The 17310-nt window shown below is 44.9% G+C and overlaps 1 protein-coding gene across 2 annotated transcripts in view; it reads right to left on the bottom strand.

The window, feature by feature from the left end:
* Positions 1-1224: 1224 nt before the first annotated feature.
* PSMA4 (proteasome 20S subunit alpha 4) overlaps positions 1225-17310 on the bottom strand; it is a 128139-nt gene continuing 112053 nt past the window's right edge. For both annotated transcript variants that reach the window (XM_085602469.1, XM_085602471.1), the window contains one exon: positions 1225-1555. In XM_085602469.1, coding sequence (XP_085458595.1) covers positions 1401-1555 — 155 coding nt within the window. In that variant the 3' untranslated portion in view covers positions 1225-1400. The remainder of the gene's footprint in view (positions 1556-17310) is intronic.

Raw genomic sequence — 17310 nt, 5'->3', positions numbered from 1 at the left:
TGGGCATTTTGCTTTGTGGACTGTAGCAAATAGATCCATCTGTGGAAAACACCATTGTTGAAAGTATGGAAGAACTAGGGGATGAAGTTTCCACTCGTGAACTTGCTGCCTGTGTGTCCTGAGCAGGTCAGCAATTTGTATACATTTTGTGATCAATTGCCCAATTCCAAATGCTTTGTGCCAGGTGTGACAGCTGGAGAGTGTGCCCCTCCTTGTTTCTGCAGATAATACATCGCAGTCATGTTGTCTGTGCGGACTAAGACAGTTTTGCATAGAAGGTGTGTGTGGAAAGCTTTGAGTGCAAGAAACACTGCTAGAACTTCCAAGTAGTTGATGTGGAGACGTTTGTAATTGTCTGCCCACAGCCCTTGTACTGTGTGATGTTGGAGATGAGCACCCCAACCGGTTAAAGAAGCGTCTGCTGTCAGTACATTCTGTGGAATCAGTTCTATGAAGGGCTGCCCTTTTGATAAGTTTTGAGGGTTCTACCACTGCAGAGAGCGATGGGTGCAGCAGTCTACCAACACTAGATCGTTTAATTGACCCTGTGACCGATTCCACTGACTCGCTAGACATTTCTGCAGAGGACGCATGTGAAGCCTTGCGTGAGGTACGATTGCAAAGCAGGATGCCATCATTGCCAGCAGTTGCATAAAAACTCTGGCTGGTAATGTTTGATTGGATTGAAATTGTAGTATTGTGTCCTTAATATTGTGAATCCTGGCAAATATTTCAGTAATAAAAATCAAACGTTATTGGGGAGCACTTAAAACTACTATTAACTTACAGCAAATGGTATTTCAGCGATGGCTGTTATGCATTACCCATGTAGAGGCATGAAAAAGCATTTTTTACATTACTACTGGTAACCATGCATGATGCATTAAGGTGATCACTGCTGGATAATCTTGCTTGTGGTGGCCACTAAAGTAACCTTGTCTCATGTAGGTACCCTTACAGCTCTAGTAATATTAGAAGCTCAGGAAGATTTTCATTGAACATAAGTAGGTCTTATTACAAAAAAGGTTGGAGAACCATGTACTAGCGGATGGCCCAATGAGAGCTGTAGTTGACAGGTGACATTTAACTTTCTATGCCATGGGTTTGTGCACATTATAGACAGTAGTGCACCAGCAAAAGTCTAGAAACCAGCAGTAAAATGGAGCAAAAAAATAAATAAAAGTGGTGACCAAACAAAAAGAAACATTTTCTCACAGGCACTGATAAATGAAAGAAAAGATTATTTTCTTCTATTTTATTTTGTATTAAAAATAAAGACAACTGAGGGATCATTTCAAATTCAAATTTATAAACTGTTTAAAGAGTAGTTCTTAGTCGCTGCAAGGAAATAGTATACACAGCCAGGTGAGAAAAATTCAAAAAGCTCAATGAAGGTTTTTTTATTTGTCTTTTTCTTTCAGTTCCTTTTCCTTTTTTTCCCGCTCTGATTTTGCTTCTTCCTCTTCATGTTTTTTGATCAACTCTTCAACTTCTTTTTGCTTTAAAACTCTTATTTTTGTTTTTCCATTCTCTCTTGTCAGTGTTGCAATTTCAACTGAAAAGCAAATTGTACATAAATGCATTAGTTGACACAAAGATCAGTCTGGAATGAGTTAATTTACACTAAATACTAACGATGTATGATTTATGAGACTGCAAAATGATTTTTAGAAGCTTGTCATTCAAAATACAATTGTAAAATTGATGCAATATAAGGAATCCCCACCCACTCAGATTTCCAATGTTCCTGCTCTTAGTTAAAACTCAGAGCCAACACAGCCTCAAGCATAATCTTTACTGTACGTCACCAGATCACTTGCAGCAATAAAAAACAGCCAGTACTAAGAATAATCAGATAAAATGTAAAGAGGTTAGCATCTAGAATTAACTGATGGATGGTAAGAAAACAGAAGAGAGAGGATGAGAAAAAATTATGTTCTACTAATTATAACAAGGCAGGGTGTAAGTACTCTAGTAATAGTCTCAATGTCTGGTAGGATATACTACCAACTAGACAACACTAGGGGGGTAGGGAGCAAGAAGAGAGTGGAGATACTGAAGAACCAGGCTTTTAAAGCCCAGCGGCGCAGGGTACGCCTGAAATCTTCTGAGTTCGCCTTCCAAATTACAGAGACACGGAACACTCTGTCTGGCATAGGAACTTCAATTTATTAGCTGCAGCTAAGTACAGTTGTCCTAGAAGTACATCGGTGGTAGGTTCTCAGGAGACTGCCACCTCAATCTGTGGCTCACAGTCTTTTGTAGCGCTTGAATCCCCTAAAGCAACAACCCCCACAAGGTGCAATAAAAATACAAATCATCCACAAGAAAACATTCTTTGTACAAAATACAGGATAATGGGTAATAGAAATTCCTTCCCTAAGGTCGTGTTCTCTACCCGACCCTTTAGGTCAGGTGGCATAGCCATTCCTAGGTTGAATTAATTTACGACAGGACGTGTTTGCGTGTTGAAGATGGTGATTCGTAAAACAACTGGAGAGGCCGAGAACGGTCACCAAGGGTCAATAGATGGTTATCTGGGGGATTAGTTGCTTCGAGCCGGGTCTCAGAATGGGCTTAGCTCGGGGAAACAGGAAAGGTCGTGTAATATGTGCAACAGTATAGAACGTGAAAGAAACGCTATGAATGTTGAAAGGGCCTGAGTGAGGGCAACAGCGTGGTGGTGTTACAAGCAAAGACGGGCCATATTTTGAATTTCCTCAGACCCTCCTTTTGCCATTACTCAGGCAAAGAAACCAGAGGCTGGTGTTAATCTGAATCAACTTCAATAGCCATGAAATCTACAAGCTGTTGCTGCAGTATTATCTTTGTGTTTGCTGCTTTCTGTGATACCGGATTTGGAACACACAGGGTGGCGCAGAGTCCGCATATAGCTGGACCACATTGTAGGCAAAGGCAACATGAGAAGAGAATAGCCAAAGTCGCTCCGACAAAGGTAAGAATCTTCCATCCCCATGTAAACAGTAGTCCCCCAAACCATCCCATCAGAGACCAATTCCCTTCATCCTGGTGAACAGACTCAGCGATCTTATGTAGCTTAGAGATGGCTTGGTATACTGTAGGGGCGTTGTCTGGAATAAAAATGCAGCAGCTAGATCCGATCAATCGGCATACGCCCCCACGGTCAGCAAGGATGATATCTAATACCATCCTATTCTGAAGCGTGACAAGGCGGTCAGCAGCGAGTTCTGCAGTGATGTTACTCAAAGCTCCAGCTGTTTCATTGGCGGTGGCTTCTACAACTCGAATTCGTTGTCTTATGTCTCTACTGTTGGCTATTGAGCCCCAGAATGGAATGAGTCCTTTCAAGACATCCCCGACTTCTTGTCCTGACGTATCCTGGCCAGACGCCACCCCTCTTTTCTGCAAATGATGCTTGGCATCTGCTATACATGTAGGGGGCAACAACCAAGCAATGTAACAAGTGCCTCTCCAATTACCTGGTAGAGAAGTGTAAGCCTTATTTCCACACACAAAGTATGTGTTACGTGAGGGAACCATGTGAGGCCAATCTGTCCCATTTAAGGTCACAATATGTTGGCAATTGCTTGTACCTTTATATTCTAACCCTCCTTTCCTAATACAGAATGGTGCTTGTCCAGGTACCACTGGAAAAGTTTGCCCTTTTCGAGAGGTTCTATTAGAGGGCAGAAAATACAAATCCGTAGATTTGGTTTGGCGATCTGCATATTCTGACTTCTCACTATCCGTCCCATATATCCTTTTTCTGTCTCGCCAACATAAATGGTATAGATGTACTCCCAAGCTCCTTACTTCTCGTGTATCCCCATCTCCAGAAAAGACCCAACTGGCGCTCAATTCCCACCATGCACTACAAGAGCCATTAAATGAAAAAGGAAGGGTAATGTATGGCATTCCAGTATTCACTGAACTTGGAAGAAGACCACAAACCCAACAGTTTGTCGCATTAGTGGCCAATTGATGTTGGTGTAGCATGGAAACAAATGTGTTGTTGCGGAATTCACTCCTTCTTGACTCAACATGAGGTGGTAGAGTGCCATTTCAACCGTAACTTTGGGAGTAGGCTGTGTAAAAATTACGTGTAGTCCCCATCCTATACAAGACAATATAATACATATCAAAATCAATATTATTAAAACCACTATAAAACGATTATGCAATAATTTACAATGCTTCGTGCTCATTGTTTGTATTTTGTCCATTCCCTTGTTAACAGTCATTTCCAGCTCTAAATATTGCCCGTGACGGGGGGGGTTGCTTCACTCAGCTGTGATTGTCTGTAGTTCTTTATACTTTCCTACAAGTCCCACAGGCCTAGAGCCACATTTGGGTCACAATTCTGAGACTTACGATCACAGCCCTGCAATCATTTGGGAATCGGGATAAAGACAAAAATCAATGAAGCACTATTGAGGTATTTTGTTCAGTCTGGGCCTCAAATCGTACCTCTGGGAACCAGGTACAGTTTGTTCTTGGAAAAGGAGATGTGGTTTAGTAGTGTCCAATTTCACTGCCGGTGGTATAGCTGTCTGGAGGGCCTTGTCGTCGTCTTGTCCTGCTCCGGCAAAGTCTAGGCGTGCATCACTGAATAGTCCAAATTTTGGTGTTCTTCCGGATTCAGAGTCACTAATTTGTTGATGAAACCATTGATCATAAGGCAATGGTAGGGGCACTTTCTTGCAATCTACCCCATGTACCCAGTTCTTTTTGCCGACCACCTTTACTGCAGTACGCGTCGTCAGGAGCACCTGACGGGGTTCTCTCCAGCGAGGTTCCAAGTTCTTTGACCTCTGGAAGTTTTTGACACAGACCCAGTCTCCCGGCCGTATGGTGTGACCAGGATCCGCTGAAGCCTGGGGCAAAGTATCTTGTACCGGTTGATGAAGGACACGTAACATAGTGGTTAGATCATGTAAATAGTCAATCAATAATGGATGTTCTATCTCGGAGTATTTCTTTGGCCTTGGGACTCCCCAGACATTTGCAGGGCGTCCAAAGACAACCTCATAAGGACTAAGTCCCATACGGGAATGGGTGGTTGTTCTGGTGGATAAGAGAGCCAAGGGCAAGGCATCAGGCCATGCAAGACCCGTGCTGGCTTGTATTTTCGCCAGCTTAAGCTTAAGGGTGCCATTATAGCATTCAACCAAACCTGCTGACTGAGGATGGTTTGCTGCGTGGAATTTTTGTTGAATGCCAAGGCCTGCACATACTTTCTGCATGATCTGACCCACAAACTCACTTCCGTTGTCACTCCAAATAATTCTTGGTAACCCAAATCTTGGCAAAAACTCCTTCAAAAGGACTTTTGCCGTGGATAGAGCAGTATTATCTTTCAGGGGATAGGCCTCTACCCATCGGGAGAAGGCACATACCACAACAAGAACGTACTTCAGATTGTTACATCGTTCCATGTGGATGTAATCTATTTGTAAAACCTCAAAAGGGTAAGTTGGGGGAGCAAAGTGTCCTGTTGGTGTTCCCTTCCCCGGGTTATGCATCAAGCATACAATACAATGCTTAACCAGATTGTCTGCACATTTAGGGCTCCCCACATTCTTCCATACCGGAGCCAGAAGCTTGAATATACCTTTAGCGCTAATATGGGCTGGACCATGTGCCATGGTAACTACTGGGAGTACATAAGCATCTGGTAACAACCAGCACTGATGTTCTGACAAGTCTGACCAGCACCCTGTCACATCCAATCTTCCTATACTTTCTTTCCACGTACTCAATTCTTTCTCTGTGGCCTCTACCTGGATCATTTTCACACTGTCCACAGTATTCTCACACATCCCTCCTTGTGCAACCCATCTAGCAGAACCCACAACATACATGCGGCTTGTAGTGTCTCTAGCTGTCTCTTTTGCTATGTGGTCTGCGAAAGCATTTCCTTGACCTACATCATCAATGATCTTCTTATGCGCGCTACACTTCACAATCGCTATCTGAGTGGGCAAGGTGAGCGATTCAAGGAGGTCATTTACCAATTGGCCATGCTGTATCTTAGTGCCATGGGATGTGAGGAACCCTCTTTCCTTCCACAGGCGGCCAAAACTATGGGCCACTCCAAACGCATACTGACTATCAGTATACACATTCACCCTTTTTCCTTCAGCCAACACACAAGCTCTAGTCAGTGCTATCAATTCAGCTGCCTGGGCTGAGTTATGTATAATACGCGCTGTTTCTACAACAGTGTATAAGGTAGTGACTGCATAGGCTGAGGTCGTTTCACCATTAGGAAGCTTAAAACAAGAACCGTCCACCCATAAGGTCCCATCCGGGTCCGGGAGTGGAGTATCCTTTAAATCAACTCTGCCTTTTGTCTCTTCCTCCGTGCGGAGGAAGCAGTCGTGTTGCTCCCGAGTGTCATTTTCTACTGGAATTGGCAGCAATGTTGCCGGGTTCAAGGTATTACATCGCTTAATGTGTATGTGGCTACCCAAGAGTGTCAATTCGTACCCCGAAAGTCGGGCACTCGTGAGGTGTTGAGTCTTTGTTATATTTAGGAGGGTATCTACAGCATGCGGTACCATGACCATAAGGGTATTGTCTAATACCAATCCAGCAGACTGGTGAATGGAAACTGCCGCTGCTGCTGTAGCCCTCAAACAGCTAGGTAATGCCTTGGCCACTGGATCGAACGTGGCCGAAAAATAGGCACAGGGGCGTTGCTTGTCCCCAAATTGTTGCGTTAACACTGATAACGCGCAACCTTCATTCTCATGAACATAGAGTGTGAAAGGCTTACTGTAATCAGGAGTAGAGCACAAGGCAGTGCGCAAATCAGTGAAACTTTTCTGACATTCCGCAGTCCATGGAAGCGGGTGTGGTGTATCTTTAAGAGTAAGTGCCAACAAGGGCTTTGCCAGGAGGGAAAAATTGGGGATCCATTGTCTACAATAAGAGGTAATACCTAAAAAGGCACGCACCTTTCTTTGCGTACATGGAATAGGCATTTGGGCAATTGCTTGGATACATTCTGGGGTCAATCACCGTCCCTCCTTTGACAAGAGATGACCTAGGTAGGTAACCTCTTGGCAACAATATTGCAATTTTGATGGTGAAACTTTGTGGTTGTGGTCAGATAAGTGGCGTAGCAGTGACATGGTAGCCTTTTTACAAGTGTCTTCAGAATCTGCTGCCACCAACAGGTCATCCACATATTGAATGAGAGTGGCCCCTTGTGGCAAACACAAAGTATCGAGCTGTGATTTCAATGCTTGACTATAAATGGAGGGGCTCTCGCAATAGCCTTGAGGAGCTCGCTTGAACCGGAAGCTTCGGCCTGCTAAGGAGAAGCCAAAAAATCTCTACTTTCCTCAGCAATGGGAATGCTGAAGAAAGCATTTTTGAGGTCAATGACGGAAAACCAGGAAGCTGAGGCTGGTATTATCGTCAGCAGGGCATTAATATCCGGGACAACAGGGAGTTGAGGTATCACAATCTTGTTGACCTCTCTGAGATCAATCACAAAACGGTAGACAGGTGGCTGAGAAGGGTTGGTTCGTTTAAAAACAGGCAGAACGGGGCTATTACATACATTTCCCCTAGTCTCTTCAACCACATCGTTTTGTACCAAATCATGAACTATAGTCAAAAGAGCTTTCTCGCCGTCACTGGAAATTTTATACTGTGGAATGCGAGGAAATTTAGTATTATGCTTGAGTGTTACAATGTAGGGAGGAATCCGCAGGAGGCCCACGTCATTGGGGCCGGTGGCCCAGAGGGTGGCTGGAAGAGATTGTAATTCAGGGGGAAGATGATCTTTAGACAAGTACATCGGTGAGGCCAATTTCTTACCTAAGGTAAGACGTACACCAGAAGGGGAACAGTGTAATGTCGCATACAATCTCTTCAATAAATCTAAGCCCAACAAATTTTCACCACAACCAGTCGTTAAAAGGAGCGGGGCCTCCAATTTGTAAGGACCTATTGAAATGGGCAAAGGGCATGAAACTGTGTTTTGAACTGGGGCGCCAGAAAAACCTACAGAAACATTTGTACAGCCAGTCAAAGGTGCCCCAGGGAGTTTAGAGTGAATCATAGAGCTCTTTGTTGCACCAGTGTCTAATAGGAATGGCTCTGTAACACCTAGTGCTTCCACATCAACATAAGGCCCACTCTGGTCCACTGGAACCGATACTACTCCCTTACTTTGTCCATGGCTGTCCTAGTTAGGTTGGGAATTCTGACTCTCATGCTCTCATCCTCAGTATAGTAATCACTGTTGTAATAGTTGGTAGACTGAACATTTTGCTGATCAAAATAATTCGTGGAGTTTCCAGGGGGCATGGAACGTTGGTTATTAGGCGGCGTACCTCGTCCTCTACCTCTTGGTGCTGACTGATAACCGCCCTGGCCTCGTGACGTGGGAATACCGCTCGTGCGCTGTAACAGAACCGGACAATTATACTTTAAATGGCCTTCTTCTTTACAGTAAGTGCATTGATTTTGGCCCAGTGGGGGTCGGGGAACGAAAGGCCCAGCCCTCTGCGACTGTCTCTGGTATGGTGGAGACGGCTGATATTAACGTTGGGCAGGGCGAGGAGGATAAGCCTGTTGCAAAAGAACTTTTGTTTTCAACTCTTTGGTCTTTTTATCAAGTTTCTCTTTCTTCTTTATCCCTATTTTCATAATACTGGGCAGTAGCCAATATCTGGGCCGAAGAGGAGACCGCCCACGCGCTTTCGGAATTCTTCAACTTATTAGATATTTCCGGAACCAAATTAGACACAAATTTATCTACAAACAATCGTTGGCCACCTTCCGTGCTCATATCCTGACCACTATGATCGATGAACGTCTCCTCGAAACGAGTGACGAAATCAGAGACGTTTTCATCCGCCTTCTGCTTACAAGCTGATAACTTATCCCAATTAACTCGCAGAGGGGGCATCATAGTCTTCAGTAAGGTAATGATCCTAGCTGGGAGTTCTGTAATTAGAGGTTCAGGTTTGGCACCACCCACTTGGAGTCTGTCCGCGGAGAGTATGGCAGCCCAATCACCCCCCAGTTCCCCTACATGGTCCTCCTTCCGAATCCTAGCCCATAACGGTTGTGGGACCACATTACCCATTAGCATGTCTATATCGGCCAAATTCATGATACATGCATCGACAGTTTGAGACAACTCTTTGTAGTACCCTGCAGGATTTTTACGGGGGTCCGGTAATGACTGTTTAAGGGCCAATACCTCAGATCGCTTCCACGGAACGTGTACCCACACGCGTTGAAAGTGAGCAGGTATAAGAGGATTAGCACCCTGGGCTGCAACCTCCTCTCTCCACACTGGGGGAACCTCTCTCATGGGATAGTGCTTTAATTTTCGCCTGACGGAGGAATGGCTTTTCGGCAAGGACCGGCAGGCAAGCATCGTTCTAAAAGTGACAAGCGTTCCTACCGCGTCCTCGACCTCTGCGCCCACAATCAGTCCTCTATCAAACTCGGCCTGTACATTGAGCAGGCCCTGAGGGGCTCGTCCCAAACCCATATCCTCCCACTCTTGACTTAAAATTTCACACATGGCATCAAAAACATATCTCTGCGTTGGTGCCTCCCACTGCCGAAAGGTGACCATAATTATCTTGCACACTATACTGGGGGCCATTCGTGATCCACCTTCGGGCTTGAAGGTCTAGCACTTCCCGTTCCTCCGGACCTGGTAACTGACTAAGAGTTTGTCTACGAGGAGGAACCGGGGTCATTTGAAATGCCCCGAAGAGAGGGGACAAAAGGCCAGAAACGGTATCGATCATTCGCCTCTGAGCGGAGGGAGAATTTGTCATTAGAACAGGAGACAGAATATTAGGCGGAGCAGAAGAGGAAGTGATATTTACAGAGGGAGCCGAAGGTAAGGGAGAGCTCGGCAATGCCGGAGAAGACTGTGGTGGGGGTGCAGGAACCGGTTGGGGAGCGACAGGTGGGACAAAAGGCGGAACAGGTGGGGCAGGTGCTAACAATAAAGGTGCATTCGCTCCGGGGGCAGGCGGTAATCCAAAAGGTACATTAGCTCCCTGCGCATAGGGCGGGAGTAATCTCAGCAGATGGGACATTAAAGGATCCTTCTCAGGGTCCACATTTTTCTCCTTAAGGAAAGTTGGCAACACTGGATAACATTTATCTACCGCCATACGATGTTGCCTATCTGAGACCTCAATCGCATGATCGGTTTCGTTATTTTTAAACTGTTGCGCAGCTTGCAAAATAGACATATCCCTCCTATCCCTTTTTGCTGGTTTTATTTCTTTCTGTTTGGCCTCCTTCCGCCATAGGCGAAAAGAGTCAAACATAGCCGGCCGGGCTTTTCGCCTAAACAAAGTGTTCTCCAAATTATCTAAAATGTTGAGCTCATAACTGCCATTCTGCGGCCATCTTAAAACACCATCTTTTCTAGTATAGCGAACCCACGCCTCATTAAAAGCTATGGGGCCAATACCATGTTTAGAATATACTTCATTAAGTGGGAGTTCCGGTCGGAGGAATTGGACAAGAATCCTCTAGTCGGGAAGCCCTATCGCGATTACAACCAAACCATTTTCCAAATTTACTGAAACCAGGCATCGCTGCAACACTAGTTTCTGTACAAACTTCAAGGGGTTTAAATAGTCACTTTATCGTACACAAACTGCACTCACCACTCGGTTTCGGCTTTTGCAAAAGTCGAACAAAACAAAGACAAAGGAGTGGCCACTATACTTAACTTATCCAGATGTGTCCGTACGCCAACAGAGGTCCGTCTGATGTCTTGCGATACAAATAACCAAAGGGAGCCAAAGCGAGGCCGCAGTCAGGGCAGCAGGTCTTTTCAGCCGATGGGAGGGAGAAGCCACACGGTAAAAAACCTTCGGTCCACTTACGACATGCAGGGGTCGATCACGTGGTGCGCGTCCTCCGGAATTTACTTGCGGGGCTCCTCACGATCCTCGGGCTGGACCCACGTCCTCTGAAGCAGCCTCACAGAGGGCACCAAATTGAAGAACCAGGCATTTAAAGCCCAGCGGCGCAGGGTACGCCTGAAATCTTCTGAGTTCACCTTCCAAATTACAGAGACACGGAACACTCTGTCTGGCATAGGAACTTCAATTTATTAGCTGCAGCTAAATACAGTTGTCCTAGAAGTAAATCGGTGGTAGGTTCTCAGGAGACTGCCACTTCAATCTGTGGCTCACAGTCTTTTGTAGCGCTTGAATCCCCTAAAGCAACAACCCCCACAAGGTGCAATAAAAATACAAATCATCCACAAGAAAACATTCTTTGTACAAGATACAGGATAATGGGTAATAGAAATTCCTTCCCTAAGGTCTTGTTCTCTACCCGACCCTATAGGTCAGGTGGCATAGCCATTCCTAGGATGAATTAATTTACGACAGGACGTGTTTCGTAAAACAACTGGAGAAGCCGAGAACGGTCACCAAGGGTCAATAGATGGTTATCTGGGGAATTAGTTGCTTCGAGCCGGGTCTCAGAATGGACTTAGCTCGGGGAAACAGGAAAGGACGTGTAATATGTGCAACAGTATAGAATGTGAAAGAAACGCTATGAATGTTGAAGGGGCCTGAGTGAGGGCAACAGCGTGGTGGTGTTACAAGCAATGACAGGCCATATTTTGAATTTCCTCAATACGCCGTCCCAGCCTACCTGTGGATCCTATAAAGGGATCATCTCCACAGTTTAAGTGATAGGTCTAAATAAATGATTAATACTGACATTCATCAAGATCATGGCAAAGGTCCCAGTGAACACGCTTAAGAGTGCAATTCCTCAGTGTTATATGTCGGACAGGAAAGTGTTACCACATAACAGTGGGACAAAACCATCACCTATTGAGGCTAAGAAGGACTCTCAAAACAAAACTATTGCCTTTTCCCTAGATACAGAGCAAGCCACCGACAGGACTGAATTGGGCTACCTATTCAGAATACTGAAGAGGGTGGGACTCAGAGGTTGCTAATACAATTTTACCTTGGTGCTTCCTTTCTCATACCTTCACAATCACTAGGCGAACAGGACAGGGCAACCCTCTTACACCATCGCTTTTCTTATTTGTGGTAGACCTATATGAGCTGTATGACTAAGCCTGTATGACTAAGCCTAGAGATCAAGAGCGTTCACACATGCACTAGGTCCTCTAAGATTATATGCAGATGATATAAGAAAACAAGTTACTTACCTGTATCTACAGTTATCCAGTATTGGTATCTTTCATAGATTCACATGCCTGAATCATTCCTGTCGCCGGGAGTACCATGGTAAATACAAAAGTAGTGCCAAAGGTAAATAGCAGTAGTAGGCTAAAAAAAAAAAAAGCCTAAGGCCTACATCTTAGTAGCCTATCTACATCATTATAGTAAAAAGAAACAAAACTTGGTTCCAACCAATCAGCTACCAGCACCCTCTAGAATCTTCCCAGAAGAGGCAGTTCTCCTCAGATTTTCCTAGCACAAGTGAGAAGTATGCATGCCAGAGAACTGACTGGTCGGGGAGGAGGGTGGGTGCATGTGAATCTATGAAAGATACCAATACTGGATAACTGTAGTTACAGTTAAGTAACTTGTTTTCTTATCCAGTATTGGGGTGTCTTTCACAGATTCCCATGCCTGAATCAGAGTAGCAAGCAGTATACCAATATACTGTTTGCGGATGGTGGGAGACACGTGCTCATAAACTCCCAAATAGCATCCACAAGGTTGAAAACATTATATATATATATATATATATATATATATATATATATATATATATATATAAATATAAAAAAATAATCACGATTTTAGACATAGCCTGCATATTTGAATAAATATTAAAAGTAATGGAGTAATACATGAAGTACCTGAAACTGACCTTAATGAAAGAGATGGCGTAGAACAGCCTGTCCAACCGCTGCATCTTCTTGATGTGAAGATACAAGACAGTAATGTTTTGTGAACGTATGGACATTTTTCCATGTCGCAGCATTACAGATATTCTCCAGAGTCACTCCATCAAACAAAGCTGTAGAAGTTGAAAAAGTTCTTGTCGAATGAACTTTGACTTTCCTTTGCAAAGGCTTGTTAGCCTTGTCATGGCAGAAATGAATAGCAGATGCCAGCCATCTGGCTATTGTTGCCTTTGTTACTGCATTCCCAAGAGTTGCTTGACCATAGGCCACGAACAGTTGGTTGGACCGTCTGATGTCTTTAGTTTTCTGTAGGTAGAATTTTAAACAGCGCTTAACATCCAGGGAGTGTAATGCTCTTTCAGCTGGAGTGGATGGACCCGGAAAGAATGTTTTTAATCTTACCGGTTCATTCAAGTGAAATTGTGTCGGTACCTTAGGGATGAACTTGGGATTTGTTCGAAGGATTACATAGTCACGAGTTAACTGCAAAAAGCGCTCCTTGATAGTAAAAGCTTGGATCTCACCAACTCTTCTTGCAGAGGTAAGAGCCAATAAAAGGGCGACCTTCAAAGTGAGGAATTTGAGATCCGCTTTATGGATCGGTTCAAATGGATGCTTCATTAATTGCGCTAGCACTGTGTTGAGTTCCCACTCTGGAGGGGGTGCTCGCACTGGAGGGAAAGCTCGGAAAAGTCCTTTCATGAATTGTTTGACAAGTGAAGGCTGGCAAAGAGAGGGAAGTTTTGAGCACTTCCTGAATCTGGAAAGAGCAGCAAGATGTACTTTGACTGATGAAAAAGTAAGCCCAGACTTGGCAAGAGAAAGCAGATACGGGAGCATTTGTTCTGCAGGAGCTTGATTTGGATGAATATGTGCACCAGTAGCAAAATCGCTTCCATTTGAGGCGATAAGTCTAGACTGTGCTCTGGGCACAGGATTTGGCCAAAATCTCACGACAGTCCTGTGAAATGTTGAGGTCCTTTAACTCTAAGAAATCAGGAGCCATGCATGCAAGCACAGGGACTGTGGATACAGATGAAGTACTTGTTCTCTGTCCCTTGATAACCTTGTAGGCGTTGGAAGAAGGTGAATGGGCCTGTCTTGAGACAATAGGAGAAGTTCCTGGAACCAACATTGCCTTGGCCAACGGGGTGCAATCAGTATTAAACAGCAACCCTCCAGCTTCATCTTGCAGAGCACCTTCGGAATCAATGGTATTGGGGGGAAAAGCTTAAGCACAAATCCCAAACCATCGCATGGACAGGGCATTCCCTCTTAAACCCTGTTGAGGGAACCTGCTGGCATAGTATCGGCATTTCCTGTTCTCCCTCATTGCGAATAGGTCCAGCGTAGGTCCGCCCCAAGCCTGGAACACTGTTAGCTTGCTCCTGCTTTAGCTCCCATTCAGATAGCGACCTGCTCAGCGTGTCCGCCAGGGAATTGTGCAGACTCCTGACATGTTCGGATCTCAGTGTTATTTTGTGGAATGTGACCCACTCCCACAATTCCTGAGCCTCCTTCGAGAGCGCAGCTGATCTTGTTCCTCCCTGCTAGTTGATGTAATACTTGCTGGTCGTATTGTCGGTACGGACCAGCACCGAGGAACCCGCGATCCTTGGGAGAAACGCTTGCAAAGACAGAAAGATGGCGCAAAGCTCCAGTCTGTTGATATGCTGTTGTCTTTGAACTGGAGACCATCTTCCTTGAATCTGCAAATCCTGCAGATGACCTCCCCATCCTTCCATGGAGGTATTGGTCGTTAAAACGAAGTCTGGAATGGTCTGTAGGAAAGTGAGGCCTTGGGTTAAATTCTTTGTCTGACCACCAATGTAGAGAATTTATCATGCGCTGTGTGATCCTGATAGTATCGTCGAACGAACCCATGGCCTGTTGCCATTGAAGGTGCAGTTCCTCCTGAAGAGGTCTCATCTTTAGCCGTGCTAAGGGTATGAGATGTATCGCTGAAGAGCACATTCCGAGGAGTGAAGCAAACATTCGCACTGAAACGGACTTTCTTTTTGCAATTAACTTTGCCAACTTCTGAAGACGCAGCTGGTGGTCGTGCGACAAGAACGCTTTGCACTGGACCGTGTCTAACCGTGCTCCGAGAAAAGGTATGACTTGGAGGGCGTAACTGAGATTTGCTCTCGTTGAAGGTCAGTCCCAGAGAAACAAATAGATCTAAACATTCTTCTGTGGCATCCTTGGTTTCTTGTTCTGAAGGACCTTTGATCAGCCAATAGTCTAAATAAGGGAATACTTATATTCCTCGAGATCTCAATGCTGCTGCTACTGGTGCCAAGCACTTCGTGAAGATTCTTGGAGCTGATTTCAGCCCAATCGGGAGCACTTTGAACTGATAGTGGACGCCAGCCACTGTAAAGATATTTGCGATGTTTGGGGTGTATAGGTATGTGGAAGTAAGCGTCTTCCATATCCAGAGAAGCCATAAAATCTCCTTCGTTTAGACAACCTAAAATCTCGGCAAGCGTGACCAGAAGGTAAGCTAAATGCTACTTACCAGTATGCATCTGTTCTTGGCATGTAGAGCTGCAGATCCACACACTTAGCATAGATCGCCATCTGGTGTTGGGCCTGGATGTTTGCACTTGTTTTGTCCTGGAAAGTCTTTAGAAGTCACAAGATATGGGACTTCTCCCTTGGACCATAGTGCGCATGGGCGTCGGCTTCATCCTCAGATTGTTTTTCGCCAGCAGGGAAATGATGGAGCTTTGTAAGAAACAGGAAAGATGCCCATGTATGCTGTATCTAAATAAGAACGTACTGGAACAGATAAAGGTAGCCGGGGAAGCGGGTGGGCATGTGTGGATCTGCAGCTCTACATGCCAAGAACAGATGCATACTGGTAAGTAGCATTTACCGTTCGAGGCATATGAGCTGCAGATCACCAGTATCTGCTGCAGTAGTTTGAAATAGTGTTTTGAGGACAGCCTGGCCCACACTAGCTTGTTTTGTTTGCACATCCACACAATAGTGTTTTGTGAATGTGTGCGGTGTAGACCATGTAGCTGCTCTGCAAAGGTCATCTAAGGGAATGTTGCCTAAAAATGCCATAGAAGGCCCTATCTTTCGTGTAGAGTGGGCTTTAGGAGGAACAGATAAAGTACATTTTGCTTTATGGTAGCAAATTTGTATGTATTTAACAATCCATCTAGCTATCCCAGATTTTGATATGGGGTTGCCTTTGTGTGGTGGTGAGAAAGACACAAAAAGTTGTTCTTACGAAAGGGTTGTGTTCTCTCGATGTAATAAAGCAACGCTCTTAACATCTAAAGAAAGAAGAGCTCTTTCTGCTACTGTCTGTGGCTGCGGGAAAAATACGGGCAACTCCACAGACTAATTGAGGTGGAAGGGAGAAATGACTTTTGGAAGGAATTTAGGATTAGTTAGTAGAACAACCTTATTATGATGGATTTGCAAGAAAGGTTCCTGGATAGTTCGTGCTTGTCTCCTAAGAGAAGTAATGGCCACTAGGAAAGCAACTTTCCATGTTAAGAATTGTAGCACACATTTATGTAGAGGTTTAAAAGGAGGGCCCATTAGTCTTGTGAGAACGATGTTTAAATTCCACACAGGTGAGGGTGGAACTCTGGGAGGAATTATCCTTTTAAGGCCTTCCATAAAGGCTTTGATGGCAGGTACCCTGAAAAGTGTTGTCTATTTTGTAGGTATGCTGCTATCGCCTCGGTATTGGAGCCCCTTTCCCAGTTCTCTGATTTTTTCCTCAGGGAATCTGTAATCATCCAACGGTCTTATGTGCAGGATACTACCGATATCCTCAACATCATCAATGAAATGGACTTTGATCCCTCCCAGCAGTTACTTGTGACCATCGACATCGAGTCCTTGTATACTAGCATCCCCCAGGACGCGACGCTGGTGGCAGCAGCTCGCGCCCTGGGGGCCCAGGAGTGGTTTTACGACACTCCCCAGTCCTTTGTCATGCAATGTGTGGAGTTGGCCCTCACCCATAACTATTTCTGTCACAAGGATGCCCTGTATTTACAGATCTCGGGGACATCGATGGGCGCTACATTTGCGCCGAGCTTGGCGTGTATTTACGTCGGCCAATTCGAGGAAAACTACCTTGACCACCACTCCAATCCCTTCCAGGGGCACATCTGCCTCTGGAAGAGATATATAGATGATGTTCTATGTATTTGGAGGGGCACTCAACAACATCTCTGTGAGTTTCTGGAATGGCTGAATTCACTTGACATCTGTTTAAAATTTACCTGGCAGTTCAGTAGGGAGGTGGCCACATACCTCGACCTTGATATCACTGTGGTGGATGATAAACTCAGTACCAGCGTTCATCATAAGCCCACCGATAAAAACTCCTTATTACACTACCAGTCGTACCACCCCAGAGCTCTGAGGGACAATCTCCCAGTTGGTCA

Source organism: Triturus cristatus, chromosome 4_2, assembly GCF_964204655.1.
Source record: "Triturus cristatus chromosome 4_2, aTriCri1.1, whole genome shotgun sequence".
NCBI classification, from domain to species: Eukaryota; Metazoa; Chordata; class Amphibia; order Caudata; family Salamandridae; genus Triturus; species Triturus cristatus.
Note: the sequence above shows the minus strand (reverse complement) of the source record. Positions and strands in the feature narration are given on the sequence as shown.